The following is a 15749-nucleotide window of genomic DNA, read 5'->3' as shown; positions in this document are numbered from 1 at the left end:
GTTGAATCTACCAGAATTCTAATTAATGCAACCAGATTTTTTCTCAGTGCACTGTTTATCAGTTTAATTTCTAACAAACTGAATTTAAAATAATTTATTCAATAATCTGGATTGAATTTATCCAATAATCTTGTTGGGAATTCAGAATATTAAACAGACTTTTGAGATTAGATGGAAAAAATTTTAGACGACTTGGTGCTGGCGAGTTTAGTATTATTAATCAGAAAATTTGGTAAATTTAACAGGAAGAAATTAATCAGATTCATCTGGTAATTCCTACAAGAATTCTGATTCGTTCATTTTCCAACAGACATACTGATTGAATCTACCAGAATTCTAATTAATGCAACCAGATTTTTTCTCAGTGCACTGTTTATCAGTTTAATTTCTAACAAACTGAATTTAAAATAATTTATTCAATAATCTGGATTGAATTTATCCAATAATCTTGTTGGAATTCAGAATATTAAACAGACTTTTGAGATTAGATGGAAAAAATTTTAGACGACTTGATGCTGACGAGTTTAGTATTATTAAAAAAAAATTTGATAAATTTAACAGGAAGAAATTAATCAGATTCATCTGATAATTCCTACAAGAATTCTGATTCGTCTATTTTCCAACAGACATACTAGTTAAATCTACTAGAATTCTAATTAACCAGATTTTTTTCTCAGTGTGACATTTAATAACTCCTATGTCATCTTGACGTTATTTTTGAGGTAAACAATTCGCCCAACCATAACGTCTCGGTGTATGTCTCTATATTTTACGTAATAATTATACCACGTCGCAAACCGCGCGTACGCTACTCGACATGCGTATATCCTAAGCTCGCGCGTGTGTATGCGCCGTAAGCCGTAACGCGCGGCGGCGAGGCGTGAGTCACTCTCGCGCGGGCCACGGCTCGCTCTCGCCTGCATCCGCGGTTCCTCTCGACTCGGTGATCTCGGTGATCTCGCGCACGTGCTCCGACAGCGATATATGCGGCGGCGGTGGCGGTCCAGTGCAAGGCAAGGCAACCCAAGGCAAGGCAGGCGCGTTGGCACACGACCGCGTTCCGGATTCGTACACACTCGGTGCGGATCGACGACACGCTTCCTCGGCACCTGTCGCCGTCGTCGCGACGGAGACGCACCCGCGATACTCCTCCGCGCTCCACCGCGCCGGCGTTCCGATCGCGCTTGCTCCAAATTCCCGCCCGATCGAGCCCGTTCCCGGATCGGCCGTCTGTCCTCGCGAGTGTAAACGATACGTGTCTCTCGACGTGGACGATCTGCCCTCGAGCCGATCGGAATTAGAAATTGGGGCCATTAGAGTGAATGATCAAGAGTTCACAGTTTCGCCGAGTCTGGGAAAAGTCGTTTGAAGTCAATTGCCATTTCATCGAAATTTCATTGATTACGGAGTGAACACATTAGTCCGATTATAATATATCGAGAGAAAATTATAATAGTGATTCATGAGTGATTTGAAGTGTGAGGTGGATGTATATCTTTTTATTTTTTGAATGATATAAAGGAAAAATTATGTAAAGAAATAAGCAAAATAATTCGCGTTTAGCGAGTGAGAGAAAGATAAATACTTATTATTAAGATTGCTTCGATTAATAAGAGAGACATTTTTCAAACGATCTTAATGTTTTGTGACAAGATCCAAATTGAATTGTCACCGTAATTATATACATCCCTATTCTATGCTATCTGAAAGAAGAAAGTGCGTTTTAAATCGAAGCGCTCCGATTTACTTCATCTATCTATTTCATCTTAAATATCTCTTAATCAAATCTTCCGGACGCGTTTTGATAAATTGCTCTATTTTATTAGTTTTTTTCTTCGACGTTTTAAATGACGTTCTTTTTAATAAAATAATAGTGAGTGAAATTTTCATCATTCGTCTTTTATCGAGGATTATTAGATTTAACTTGTCACATATAATAGAAAATACAGAAAGAACTACAATAATTTAATTTGTGTGTGCACAGTAATCATCCTTTTGTATGTGTATATACGTGAGGAGCTGCATTTTATAGTGAAAATCATATTTAATATATAAAAGATAATTTATTTGTTTTATTGCAAATATTAAAAATAAATTTTTCATTACAATATAATTTTTGTTTTTTGCGTACACTCTTATTTTTCTTTCTCTCTCTTTTAAGTAGTCAAAAATTAATTGCTGATATTGTATAAAGAAGAACTACAACTTTTGAACAAAGAGAGAGATCGGAAGATACCAATGTACGATAGTGTTGTCGCGTGTGCGGATTCGATTCTGTTACGTGTAACATGCAACAGGTGAGATCAGCTGGCGACGCAATCCTCGCTATCGTCTTATGTTTAATGAACTCTTAATCTACTAAACGGCAAAAAGTTACAGATGTGAGTATACAACTTAACAGATGCGTGGCAATGTGCAATCCGCTATTTGAAACAAAATATTTTAAAGAATTGTATAGAGAAAAATATCTCTCTCTTTTTCTCTCTATCTCTATCTCTTTCTCTCTCTCTCTCTCTAAATTTCGTCAATTTAAAGATATTATATGCACTCATAGTATTTTAATATTGGAAAGTCCTCTTAAGAATGACAAGACTACAAAATATATAAAAACGAAAAATAAGTAATTAGAAATATAAACAAATATAATTGAAAAATAAAGAAGCATTTGCGGAGGATGTCTAAACTGATGATGTAACACGGTAACATTGATGTAATATTGGTAATTAAATGTGTATTTAATATTGTTGCCTACTAAAATAATATATTCTTATACATACAATCTTAAAATTAATTGAATTACATCTGTAGATATTCATATAGTATATCAGTTTACAGTAGTATTATAGTAATTTTTGCGAATACATCAATACGTTTTTGTCATTGAAAATTTAGATCAATGCAAGGATTCATATCCGAAATGATTTTTCTTGAAAATTATGCGATAAATCAGAGGATATATTTTATTTTTACTGGAAAATTTTATTATATTTTTTACTTGTTCTCGCAAAGAATTTTTTTCAGTCTACAAAATTTGCAAAAAGAGACGAAATTTATATAAAAATCCAAAAGAAAAAATCGCATCGATCATGTTACTTGAAAAGATGGTTTCAGAGTGTTACTTTTTTCATATTGGCTTGGTTTCTTTCGCGTATGTGTTACTATAACACGCCTCGTCGAGCAATCTTTGAATCCGCTATTATCTACGTTAACTCAACCGCGTACCGTTAAGATCCATTTGCTCGCATGCTTGTTCCATTCAGGAAAAGTGCGGATTCAATGCGCTTTTATGTCAGCGAATCCAAGCGAATTAATTCAAGGAAGAGAAGGAATTTAACGGAAGTTTTGCTAATTTTTTTCAACGTATTCTTTTAAAACTGATTTATTAATTTTTGTCCCTAAAATTGACAATGTATCCTAAGAGAGATTCTTCTCTATATTTTCTATATAAATCGCATTAATTAAATTTTTAATTTGATACAAAGGAAAGATGGCATTACAAAAAACAATGTTTCTCATTAAATTTATTAATTTCTCGTTTAAAAGTTCTCATAGAACAATTAAATTAATTTAATATTAAAACATTTCTTTTAAATTTAACTGCGCTTATGCTTGTTGCTTATCAAGAAAAAAAAAATTTTTTCTTTAAAATTTAATCCTGTTCGTGTGTTGTAGTAGTAAAGTATAAAATCATGCCACGTATTTTTATGCTTTTACTTAAATATTGCGCACATTTTGAGAAGGAAATGGATTTGCATCCGTTTACATTTGCCTTCGTCAATATTGTATATACAATTTTTGAGCATGAGATGTTATTGGGTTCCCCCTATAACGAGCAGCGGGATACAGACAGACGTTTCCTTGCGTTCCGCACGATTTAAAAGGCGAGAGAGCATCTCTCGTTTGGCGCACATGTGTGTGGGTCTCTCGCGCTCTTTCGATCCTCTCGTGCTATTCTTAAATCCGGCCACCTATCGCGTTTTTAAACGCACTAAACGCTGATTTACGATACCTCACCTTCTCTTCCGAAGGCACGATAAAAGATTATTCTCGGTCTTGGACGAATAACGACGTTCGTGCACTCTTCGCCGAAACTTATGGCTAAGTGCGAAGGCTGATTTGTGTGTTTCGATCTCGCATCTAAGAGATATAAGCAGCTGTTATATAGTTATACACTGAATATGGTTGCAATATACGAAATAAGAGCGAAACAAACGTTACGCAAATTTTATGTAATTTTATAATACTTTTATAACCCTTATTGAGCATCTCGAACACACTATGAAATCAGAGATGAAATATATCTCAAAATTACTATTACCATCGGAATAAATTGGCAAGAAAGGGGAGAGAAAGGATATGATATAATACAGAGAAATAATTTGCCTTTATCGATTTTTCGCAAATTCCTAGATTTTTCATGACGTTCGCGATTATTTCGAGAAACGGCGCTACTCGTCTAAGTAATAATTACACGCTGGAATTATTACACACGGTGGTTATATGCGCAGGTGTGCTGTGTGATGCGTGTGGGTCTCGGATACCGGTCACCCACGCGACGTGCAGTGAGATCACCTTTATACTTTAACTCTTTAGTCACGGCGGCGGCGGTCTGTCGTATCATGGAGCAAAAAATAATGCTTTCGCGAAATGGATCCGCAGGATTCACCTACGAAAATGTACCCCTACGCACTTTGACATCATGCTTTTGTCGGACGGGGGTATCTCCGAAAGAGCGTTATATATAATGTTATACACAATTACATGTAAAATTTTTCCAGATTCGAATTAGATTGAAAAATTAAATCTTTTACAATAAAAATTTTATTTTCTTGCAAAATAATTGTGTTAGCTTCACAACATATAAGATATATACGATTAAGCAAAGAAAATTATTAATATTGCAGAAGAGCCCAATGAAAAATTATATGATTAAATAATCATTTTATATATTATTGGATATATTTATAATAATAATAATGATAAATATAGAATGATAAAATAATGATAATAAATATATAATGATAAAAATATAAAAATAAATATATAATATGATATAATAAAAATGAATATTACATAATAACTTAAAAAACTAATAATATATATAATCAGTTTAAAAAAATAAAATATTTGACAAAAACTCACTAATACCTATGCTCGGTAATATCGTTACTTAAATGGAAAGAAAAAACATGTATCGTTAAATTAACATGCATAAAAATATTATAATTAGTTTGTAAGATCTTTTATGCATTTTTTATATATTCTACGAGAGAAATATCGATTATTAGCAATAGCAATTTTCGTGATATTTGGTCTCGCATTTCCCGCATCGAAAATGGGGAGGACGCGTTTTATAAGGGTTGAATTCGACAACAAACACGTTTCTCTCCGCGTGCAAACGTGTCGGGTTGACAAATTATTCCGATTCGGTCGCTTTAGATTTGTGTTCGTGCACGCACATCGTCATCTTGCGAGACGTTTTAATTTGAGTACATCGGCGCGGAACATGGCACGCAAAGGACGAATCACGAAGAAGTTGAAGGATGTTGATCCTATGTTTAGATATTTTCTTCTTTTGCTGCGGTAATAATTAATGATATAAAAATATCGCGTTCTCGATCGTTTTCCGAAAAATTACAAAAATTGAATACCACGATATTAATTGCTTTCGAGGCTATTGCGGTAGCTATATTAGTGTTAATTCAAGGATGGAGGCGATTAAAAGCGCCGTCGTCGGCGATTTACAGGCAATCTGGGCGCGGCCGGTTGTAATCCCGCAGGCCGGTTCTTGGGTCCGTGTAATTTGAGAGCTTCAGAGAAAGGGTAGACAGCGACATTTCTGGTAAATATCGTGTTCACCACATTATTGGGGGTGGAATCGTTTAACGATAAGAACTTGCCAAACAAACCGAAACGCGAGAAACCTTTTCAAGGACCGCGCGTGAGAAATATATTCTTTCGTCTCCTTATTCGAACATTTGTACGCGTGAATTCACAGAGGACATTTCTTCTCGCTCTTATCCTATTTATCGATTTAAATGATGTGTATTTCTATGTGAAAAATAAAGAAGTGTACGTTGAAGTGCGTAACTAACCAGTTTAGATGTAGCATCTGTGAAATTTGTGGAAATGAAATCGTGAAATCAAAAGTAAATATTGTCAATCCGATTCAGCAATCTGAACGGAAACTCAGTGTAGGATATAATTAGATTTTATGACATTTATATATTTGCAAAATATATACTCTGATTGATTTTTAAAACTAATTTTTCCTTATCAATGTTTTTAAATAAAATTTGAAGGTAAATGAATAATAAAATTTTAATTTTTTATTGTAACTTAAATTTTATATATTTTAATTTAAATTTTATATATGTGATTCAATTATTTAACCACAAAAACGAAGAATTATATAAAAAAAAAATGAAGAACATAATTTCCGAGCGCTTGATTTATGATTAAACTTGTATCTGTGGCACATTTTTATTACCAATAAAATTGACAATAAAATATGCCAATAAATTCAATCTTATGTTTAAGCGCCTTTAAAAAGTCGGAAAAATCTGTGCAATCTATGACACACTTGATAAAGAATTAACGTCGATATTATCGCCACCATTCACCTGGCGAAAAAATGGCATAATACGTACCGTTATAGTATCGCACCATCGAAACTCAGTTTATCAATCACTTGACGATATAATCAGCTGATCGCTTGCGCGCGATTGCCGAGAACTTCTGGAGATCATGGCACGACGAGCCTGCTCATTTATTGCGTCTAATAGTCGGCGTTAATAGCCTCGTCACGAATACCGAGTGCACCGCGCGTCGTGTAATAGAGACATAATCGACTTAACTTTACGCTCGGCTTGCTCGCTCGATCGCCTCTTAATATCACGATCCGAAATAATCGCCGCGGATCTTTGATCCCCGCGTGCGATTATATATTTACGATTTTCCTCACGACCGTTCCTGCCGGCGAAATTGCATCGTATATCGAATTTAGATTATGGCGTGCTATGGCGCACGTCATGCGCAAAATAGTCTCTAGTCCACCGAATGGAACTTCGCGAATAATTTAAAGAGAAATAAAGAGAAAAGAGAATAATTTTTTAAATAAAGAGAATAATTTTTTAATTTTTAAAATTTTTTAACTTTCGAGCAATTTCCGAAGAATATGAATAGACACTGGACGCGGTTTTAAAGATAACGGCAGTAGTTCCATGTTGCTTCAAATAGGTCCATAGATACTCCTTATAAGGGATGATATACACTGTAAAAAATTTTTGTGTAAATTTACAATTATTATAGTGGGTAATATTGAGACCAACTATTAAAGATGTATATTTACATACATTAGTATTATAAATTTACATTTCATAGATAAAATTATTATCTTAAATGATAAGTAAACATTTTGTACTAATAAATTTACATGTTAGAAGTAGATTTCTAGAAATGTTTATGTAATAATACATTTTGTATATGTATTTATATAATTTCACATATTAAATTTAATTTAAAATTACATACATAATTAGTGTAACAATTACGCTACTTATAACGAAAATATATAAATTCATGTACTTTTACAAAAATTAATTATTTTACTCTTTATTGTATAAATATTCGTTTATTAAGTGTAATTTTTAAATTTTATATAAATGTTACAAAAAATTGTACATTTACATAAAATCCAAAATTACACTTTTAACTTTGTAATTTCTCATCAAATATAAACGAATATTTACACAATAAAGAGAGTAAAAAAACTAATTTGTAAAAGTACATGAATTTATATATTTCCGTTATAAATAGCGTAATTGTTGTTACATTGATTATATGTTTAATTGTACATATTTTTTTTTACAGTGTAGAAATAAAATTAAATGAAATGGAAAAATTAAATTTTTTTATTATTTGAATACTTTATATTAAAAAATTTAAAAAATCAAATCAGTTCGATATCGTTTTTCGTATTTTTTTTTATGCAACTGTTTATTTATAATGACACTTATGTGCACTTACAATTTTTGAATAAAAAATTGAATTTTACGAAAAAATAAAATAAGAATTATCGGCGTTACATTAAGTTCAACATCGCAAATAAAATACTTATTTTCTTTTCCCCTTTCTACATATCCTCTTTTCTTATATATTCTAATAAAAAAATTAGTATATATAGGAGAACTAAATTACAAATATTTTTTCTTTTCTCTCTCTATCTGTCAAAAAAGATTTTGTATAATTATAAAATTAAATATATACTTGTCAAACGACGAGAATACGTTGACCTCACCGATCACACGATTATTTTTCGCCGTTACTTGCTTCGATACAAAGTGCACATTTTCACTGTATCGCATCATGTACTCAATCGTATGCTTGTATCCAGCGCGTAGACACGCGATACGTTGTGTACGCGTGTTTGTCTGGCCAAGTGCATACGCATAATCACGTCGTCGTCGCCCCTCGCTTCGTTGCCATCATATGGGAATGTAATGCGTGGGTGAGCGAAGCATGAGGTTTAGAACTTTCTGTAAAAAAAGAAGAAACATATCGTCCTTAGTTTATAAGAAACCTTGCTACGTGTTTTTCACTTAAGCAGGAATATATCATAAAAATTCGCCGTAAAACAACTTTTTATTTCTTTTCACAATCCATGCATTACTTGTATGCTTGATATCAAATTGTTCAATTATCCTTGAAACAGAAAATATGCAGATAAAGTGAATATTTATGTAATATTAACGAATTATACGCAAGTCAAATCGCAAAAAAATATTTTAAACATTTTTACAGAAAAACGTAAAAATGTAAATTTCACAGATGACTATAAAGACGGAGCAAAAATTAAACATGACAGAATATAAGAAGAATATAAAGAAGATCGACCTTGTGTTCAGTGAGATGATCGTGATGTGGCTTGATTGAAAAAACTTGCATATTGGCTTTAAAATTAACTTTTCAGCGTACTTTAGATTTGCATTATTCTAATTTATTCAAGAATATATTCTGAACTGAACATAACGATTTCTGATGTTGCAGGATATTCTGTTTTTAATTTTTCTGATAGACATATAACATCACAGTTGATTTTATAAATTTTGTCGAAGTATTGTCAAAGATTATTAAATTCCAAATTAATTGAAAATTTTTAATAATCTGGGAATTTGTGTAAAATTAATTATTAAAAATTCTTAATTGAAATGCACGTACACTCATATACATATTCTTTTACGTAAATTCTCAATTACTATTACAACATATTATTTACTATTTAATATATATTATAATATATATAATATAATATAATTATAATATATATTATTTACTATTTAATTTAGTATTTGAATTTTATCGTAAACGAAATAATACATTTATGATTAGAATTTCGTAAAAAAACATTTATTAAAAGTATTACAAATATTTAACGTCCATGTTCGCACATAAATCTGACATTATCGGGTAACTGATGTTGGGTAATATTCCTGAGAGACATTGGAAAAAAAATTTCTTTTATTATATAAATTGAAAGGCACATATAGACGCGCGCGTAGGTGTCCATTCATTCGCGACAGACATTCGCGCGCATACATATTTCCGCCGTGGAAATTTGTAATGCGCAATCTATACACGAACCATGGCAAGAAACCATGGCAAGAAACACGTTACTTTATTGTCGTACTTCATCGCAAATATTTTTCTTTACAATAATATATCCTTACAAATATACACAGAAAAAAAGGACATCCTTGTCTTGAAAATATATTTTAACGTGGAAATCTTGAATTGAGATTATATTGCGTTAGTTAAAGAAAAATATAATTGCTTGAATAATTGCCTACTTGAATGAAGCCATTTTATATATTTCAATCGAGAAAAATATATTCTTATGATTGAAGATTTAATTTTCTTGAGTTGAAAAGAAACAATGTTAGATAGAAAATAATATTTTTAAATCAAAGATTATAATTTTCTTAAGTAGAATTAAATAATTATATATTCTCGAGGTGACAATTACAATATTAAAATAAGACTATAATATTGTTGAAATTTAAAATTATTAAATTCTTCTAAGAAGATTACAAATTGTTACGTGTATACGAAACAATGCACACGTTAGTTTAAGTATATAAGTTTTGATTTAACACTTGTTTTTTTTCTGTGTACATATTAATCCTTAATTTCTTCAATATAATCAACTTTATGAAAATATACATTTTAATATTGCTACTTTATTACCATTTATTAAACTACGTATGTCGCAAGAATATCTGTGTATCTTCGATTGACATGTATAATAATAATTAACACTAATAATTATAGCTTAGCATAAAAATTACACATTTGGATAGAGAAATTCTGCCCAAATATTGATTAAACAATGATTTCTCACATACCAAAAATAAATAATCAAGTCATTACGAAAGAATTCGCGAGGAGTAATCGGTCGATGGGTTAAGCAAATAGATACGTGAATGCTTACGTGTCGAGGTATAATAAGGTTATTATCGAATAAATCGATAAATCATCGGCGTGAAAGTCTACTGTCAGTTCGATCAGCTGACATTGACAGCGCACTAGTATGGCGGTGAATCGCTAGCGAATCATCATCCGGGATTTCGAATCTTCCTTCAGTGCGTGCGATCGCGCCTTTTCTTCCGGACGTGTGCGTACGTGCGTGCGTACATTGCTCTTTCTTCTTTATATCATCGCTCCTCTCTCTCTCGCTCGCGTGCGGTTGCTAAATTTAGAGTATGATCGACCGGTCGACGGCCGTCCATGCTATCGGGACAAATAGCCCGGCGATAAAGTCATTCGACAAGCGCTCAAGAACAGGCTGTGAGTCGATGAGAGGGAACATAAAAGATCGAAGCTTCTGGCGAACGCCTCTTTACATCTTTATGTTGCTTTCGTGAACAGAGAGATAGTTGCTTTCGAATAGAGAAATCTTGTGTCTATCTTCTTTAATACAGTAATCCGCGATCGCTAGTGTATTGATTTAATCAATTGGCTGATTGTGTCAGTGAATTTATTTGTGATTTCCATCGCGTTTCTCCATATGTTTCCTACGAGTAGCCTAATCGATCGATACATTCAAGATGGGAGCCAAATGGGAGAATTCGAAGCACGCGAGTGATATTTTTGAGAATAAGGTGCACCAGGATGAGATTTGCCATGATACACGGTGAGTACTCGGAAATAAAAACAAACATTTGAGTCTATAAATTTTTATATTACTATTAATAATTTTTTTCTCAATTTTTCATTCATCTTTGAAGAGGAGAAATATATATAAAATGTTTCAAAAAAATCATATGATCTCATATTTAATTTAAAATTTTAAAAATTATAGCTGTTTTAATATTATTATTATTTTAGCATTTTAATGTAAAATGTAACAAAAATGAGAAATAAAATCAAATATTTAAAATTGAGAAATGAAATATGTTAGAACGGATTATGATCTATCAGTAAAGTTTCAGTGAGAAAAAAATTGTCTTCAAATTTGAAAAATTTATAACTCATTAAATATATCAAATATATCGGATCGATCTGGGACATCTCTTGGATGTAGATAGTTTGGACGAACTATTTAGGTCTGCTTATGTATTTTCGTCGGAATACATTTCGCGGATATTGCCCGAAGGTAATTCGAAAAGCATTTTGGTAGCAGTTATTCTCGGATGCTTGATTTCTACACGTGTCATTGCGCGCATTCAGATGTAAAAGGATTTATGTGTATATCTGTCAGCGAGTTGTTTTAAGTTCTCTTCACAAATGTCTACGTGCTACATTATACTGCAGGTATATTATAATTAGCAGCATAAAGTCATAACAGTCGTAATAATATGATTGTAATATTATGTATTTTCTCCATAAATTAGATATTTAATCAAAATATTCCAAATATTATAAATGATTTAAAATATAATATTTACAAACAGTTCATGAAGGATAAAATCTTTGCATATAAAGGAAATTATAAATGCTAAAAAAATAGCTATTTTAATATATTATTTATTTAATTCACATTTATTGTAGAAATTTATAAATTATAATTTTTATTCACAAGAATAATATTTATCTTATTTTAATAAAAGGAATACAAGCGAACTTCTTCGTTTCCTCTTCACTTTTAAAGAAATATTTTTAATTTTTGAAGAACACCAAAGAGACTTGCAAAATAATTTCTTTGTGACAGTCATACATGTATACGCCGTATATCACGTTCGAACTTAAAGTTCTTTGGCATCGCGCCACACTCGTGATATAGCGCGTGTCTTTACGATCAGGATAAATAAATGCATCGTGCTTGTGACAAACGTACATCATTGTCCGAAATTGCATTTCTAAACCTGGGAGCATATATATAATATTTTCCGATGGTACGCAGCGACCTCGCATATGTAAAACCGTTTGACATGATGAATTTGTTCTATTTTACGATGGGTTACATTAAGACATACATATATAATTATGCTATTCTATCTTTAAAAAAATAGCAAGTAGTTTTTATATATTTTTTTCTCCAATCATTTTTCAAAATATTACGATTTTAATTAAAAAAATATGACCATATACTTGAATTCTTTTTTTTTACAATTTCAAATTTTCGTTTTTTTTTTTTTTTTTTTTTGTAAAAATCTCTAGGCACATTGACTCTATAATATCCAGTGGATAAAATGCCCTGCGGACAACGCGGATTAAGAAATGCTGTGTGTTATATGTGTGTGTGAGTTCTCCACCTTGCATAAATCGTCTTAAGTTATTACTCTGAGACGGAGAAAGGTCCGCACTAAACGTCCCCCCGTGTAATAAAACGCGATAAGTCCGTTAGCAGTCTCGCTGCTAAGGATTCTCCGTCTAGGAAGCCTGCTGGCGAGATTGTATCGTCTTATATAGCACTTTGAAATGCATTTGGTATGTTCAAACGCAAAATGGTTGCGACAATATAATTCTTTATAGATAGAGAGATTAGACCGAAATGATTCTAACCGATCGATCCAGGAAAATCTTGAAAAACATATCCAGAATTTAAATATATTTTATACAGATAACATTATGGATATATAGACAATATTTTTTTATTCACGCCGTTTTTCAGCATGAATAAAAATGTTAGAAATTCTGTGAGATACACTGAAAAAACTGATTGGTAATAATTATCAAATATATTTAGTTGTGAATTTTAATTGAATATTTGATAAATATTACCATATTTTATAATAATTACTAAATCTTCAATTGGTCTAGTTGCAAACAAATTTTGTTTGCAGTTGAATCAATTAAACAATTTAGTAATAATTATTAAATATTTAATACTTATCATAAAAAAATCTTTGATGATTGTTATTAAATATGTATTAAATTGTTGTAATTGTATTACTAAATCATTCAATTTAAGATTATTAGATATTTGATAACTATTATTAAATGATTTAGTTAGGTCAACATGTTTGATACAATAATTGGTAATTATTAACAAATTTTGATAAGATAGTCGTGTAAAGTTTCACGCAAGCACGCAAGAATATGTTAGTTTGTTCGTTCATCGCTATACGACGTGAAATGCGCTATCTTTCTCGTATTTAAGTTTAGTTATGAGAATTATATAAAGCTTGCAAAGAGTAACAAATAAGATTAAAAATATATTGTTCAATTTAATTTCTGATTTCTCAATACAAGATATTAAATTGATTTTATAAGTCGGATAAGTAAATGTCCGGCAAATAAACAAAAATAATCCGTTCATTACCTATTTAAAATGTAAAATGCAATATGCAAGTATAAATTATAAATAAAAAAATAATAATTAAAAAATTTGATTTTAATTAATTTTAATTTTAATTTTTTAATTTCTCGTTATCATAATTTAGTTAAAATTACCAAATATCTGATAATACTTATTAAATATATTATTTTCTGCTACAAAAATTTGGTTACAGTTATTAAAGCTTTGTTAAACCAATCAAATTTGTAATTGAATGAATTAAATTTAAGTAGTCTGAACTAAATATTTTATTTACTCAATTAATTTTTTTGTAATTGTTATCACACATTTAATTAGCACTATTTGCTCAAATCATTTAGTAATTGTTATTAAATTCTAGTGTTTACTACTGAATTCTTTTTTCAGTGTACCTTTTCAGTGTACCTTTTTTCAGTGTACCTCCAGAGATGGAAATAATTCATCTTTTTACATTAACTAAGAAACGGCTGCAAAATAGATTTTCGCCTAGATGACAAACTGTGCACATGTCATTGAGATGTAATTTGCACGCCAATTTATTTGCGAGTTTAAATAACACGCGTGCAAGCGCTATCACGCGAAACAGGAAGACGGCGATGATAAAGGATCGCGCGGAAGATATACGCTAAGCAGGCTATTTGTATAACATGTGCTTTACGATTAACATAGCCGACCGTCTGATTGCCACCGGCACTCTTGTCAAGATAACGAGGTCATTCCTTTGAGATAATCCTTATCGACTGGGATGCTACTGACTGAAACTCCGGTTGCAATAGTTACATTCAGTGTTGAAACGAACGCGCATCCGGATCGTTATCCGCATGGAAAATATTTCGCGTCTCTAGTTATTAATTTCCACGAATATTTTGAGGTATGTTATCTACGTAAATTCATATTCGCAAATGTACAGGAATTTGGAAAGTTATATAACATTTTTGTTAATTTTCTCAATCTTAATTTTTAATTATTTTAATTTTAATTTAGAATAATTTTAGTTAAATATCATTGTGCTGTGTGCGATATATCATTCTGAAAAAGAGAAATAGACTGGAATTAATCACTTTTGTTACTCTAATTTTAGTTTAAATAATGTTATCGTATTTTTTCGTGGAAAAAAAAGAATAATCGAGGCTATAAGAATATATAAGAAAAATGTTTGATTTCTATTGGAAGAAGAGTAATTTTCGTTAAGTGAATTAGTAGAGAAAGAGAGAGAGAGACTTTTCTCATCGTCATTAAATTCGCATAAACATGAAGATAGCGTGCATAACGTCATCGAGACATCAGAGGTAACGATGACGAGTCGAGCTGTCACGCAACGTAGGTAATTTACATCATATTTCTCTTGTTCATTTGGCAGTTACACTCGTCAGAAATGTTCGGAGATTGTCTGTTCAAACCGTAAATAATTCGAAATTGTCATTCTCGATAAAGATCGAGGTCAAGAAGTGGCTACGTCGGATAAAATTTCATAAAATAGCTGTTATATAGTATATGAAATATATGTCATATATTAAATAATGATTTAATATATATTAAATGATGATTTTTCAATATTAAATAATAATGGATATAAGATTAATTAATAATGGTATTTTTTCAATATTAATTAATAATGGATATTTATATTGTAGAAACATTAGTATTATTGCATATTAATATATTAATTAATATATTTTAAAATTTTGTGTATTATAAATCTTATAACAATATATTTCTTTCTTATTAAATTCAACAAAATTTTATTATATATTTGTTTGTCTACACACACAAATATACAATCATATGCACACGAATCTTTAATTTTAGCAAATCATAAAAGTAATTCTCGTGTATGGAAATATATATCAAGAGTATTAAATTAATTAATTTTTTTATTATTTATTTATTTTATTATTTATTATTTTATTTTATTATTTAATTATTTAATTATTTAATTATTTTATTATTTTATTATTAATTATTTAGGATTTTTTTAGCAGCAAATATATAT

The 15749-nt window shown here is 30.7% G+C and overlaps 1 protein-coding gene and 1 long non-coding RNA gene across 4 annotated transcripts in view; one reads left to right on the top strand and one right to left on the bottom strand.

The window, feature by feature from the left end:
• The window catches only part of LOC105258193 (four and a half LIM domains protein 2), a 126059-nt gene that overhangs the window by 47753 nt on the left and 62557 nt on the right, over positions 1 to 15749 (top strand). Inside the window, exons 1-2 of one of the 3 annotated variants that reach the window (XM_020029666.2) lie at positions 1448 to 1483; positions 11106 to 11191. The exons of the other annotated variants lie outside the window; for them this stretch is intronic. Coding sequence (XP_019885225.2) covers positions 1463 to 1483; positions 11106 to 11191 — 107 coding nt within the window. The 5' untranslated portion in view covers positions 1448 to 1462. Of the gene's footprint in view, positions 1 to 1447; positions 1484 to 11105; positions 11192 to 15749 lie in introns of those variants that run through there. 3 annotated transcript variants of the gene reach the window in all.
• LOC112639646 overlaps positions 7158 to 15749 on the bottom strand; it is a 44008-nt gene continuing 35416 nt past the window's right edge. The window contains exons 2-3 of the long non-coding RNA XR_003123604.1: positions 8269 to 8537; positions 7158 to 7273 (exon numbers count right to left, since the gene is read on the bottom strand). This is a non-coding gene — a long non-coding RNA (uncharacterized LOC112639646). The remainder of the gene's footprint in view (positions 7274 to 8268; positions 8538 to 15749) is intronic.

The sequence above is a fragment of the Camponotus floridanus genome, unplaced genomic scaffold, assembly GCF_003227725.1.
Source record: "Camponotus floridanus strain SB8 unplaced genomic scaffold, Cflo_v7.5 scaffold8, whole genome shotgun sequence".
Taxonomy (NCBI): domain Eukaryota; kingdom Metazoa; phylum Arthropoda; class Insecta; order Hymenoptera; family Formicidae; genus Camponotus; species Camponotus floridanus.
This window is presented reverse-complemented; position numbering and strand designations above follow the sequence as displayed.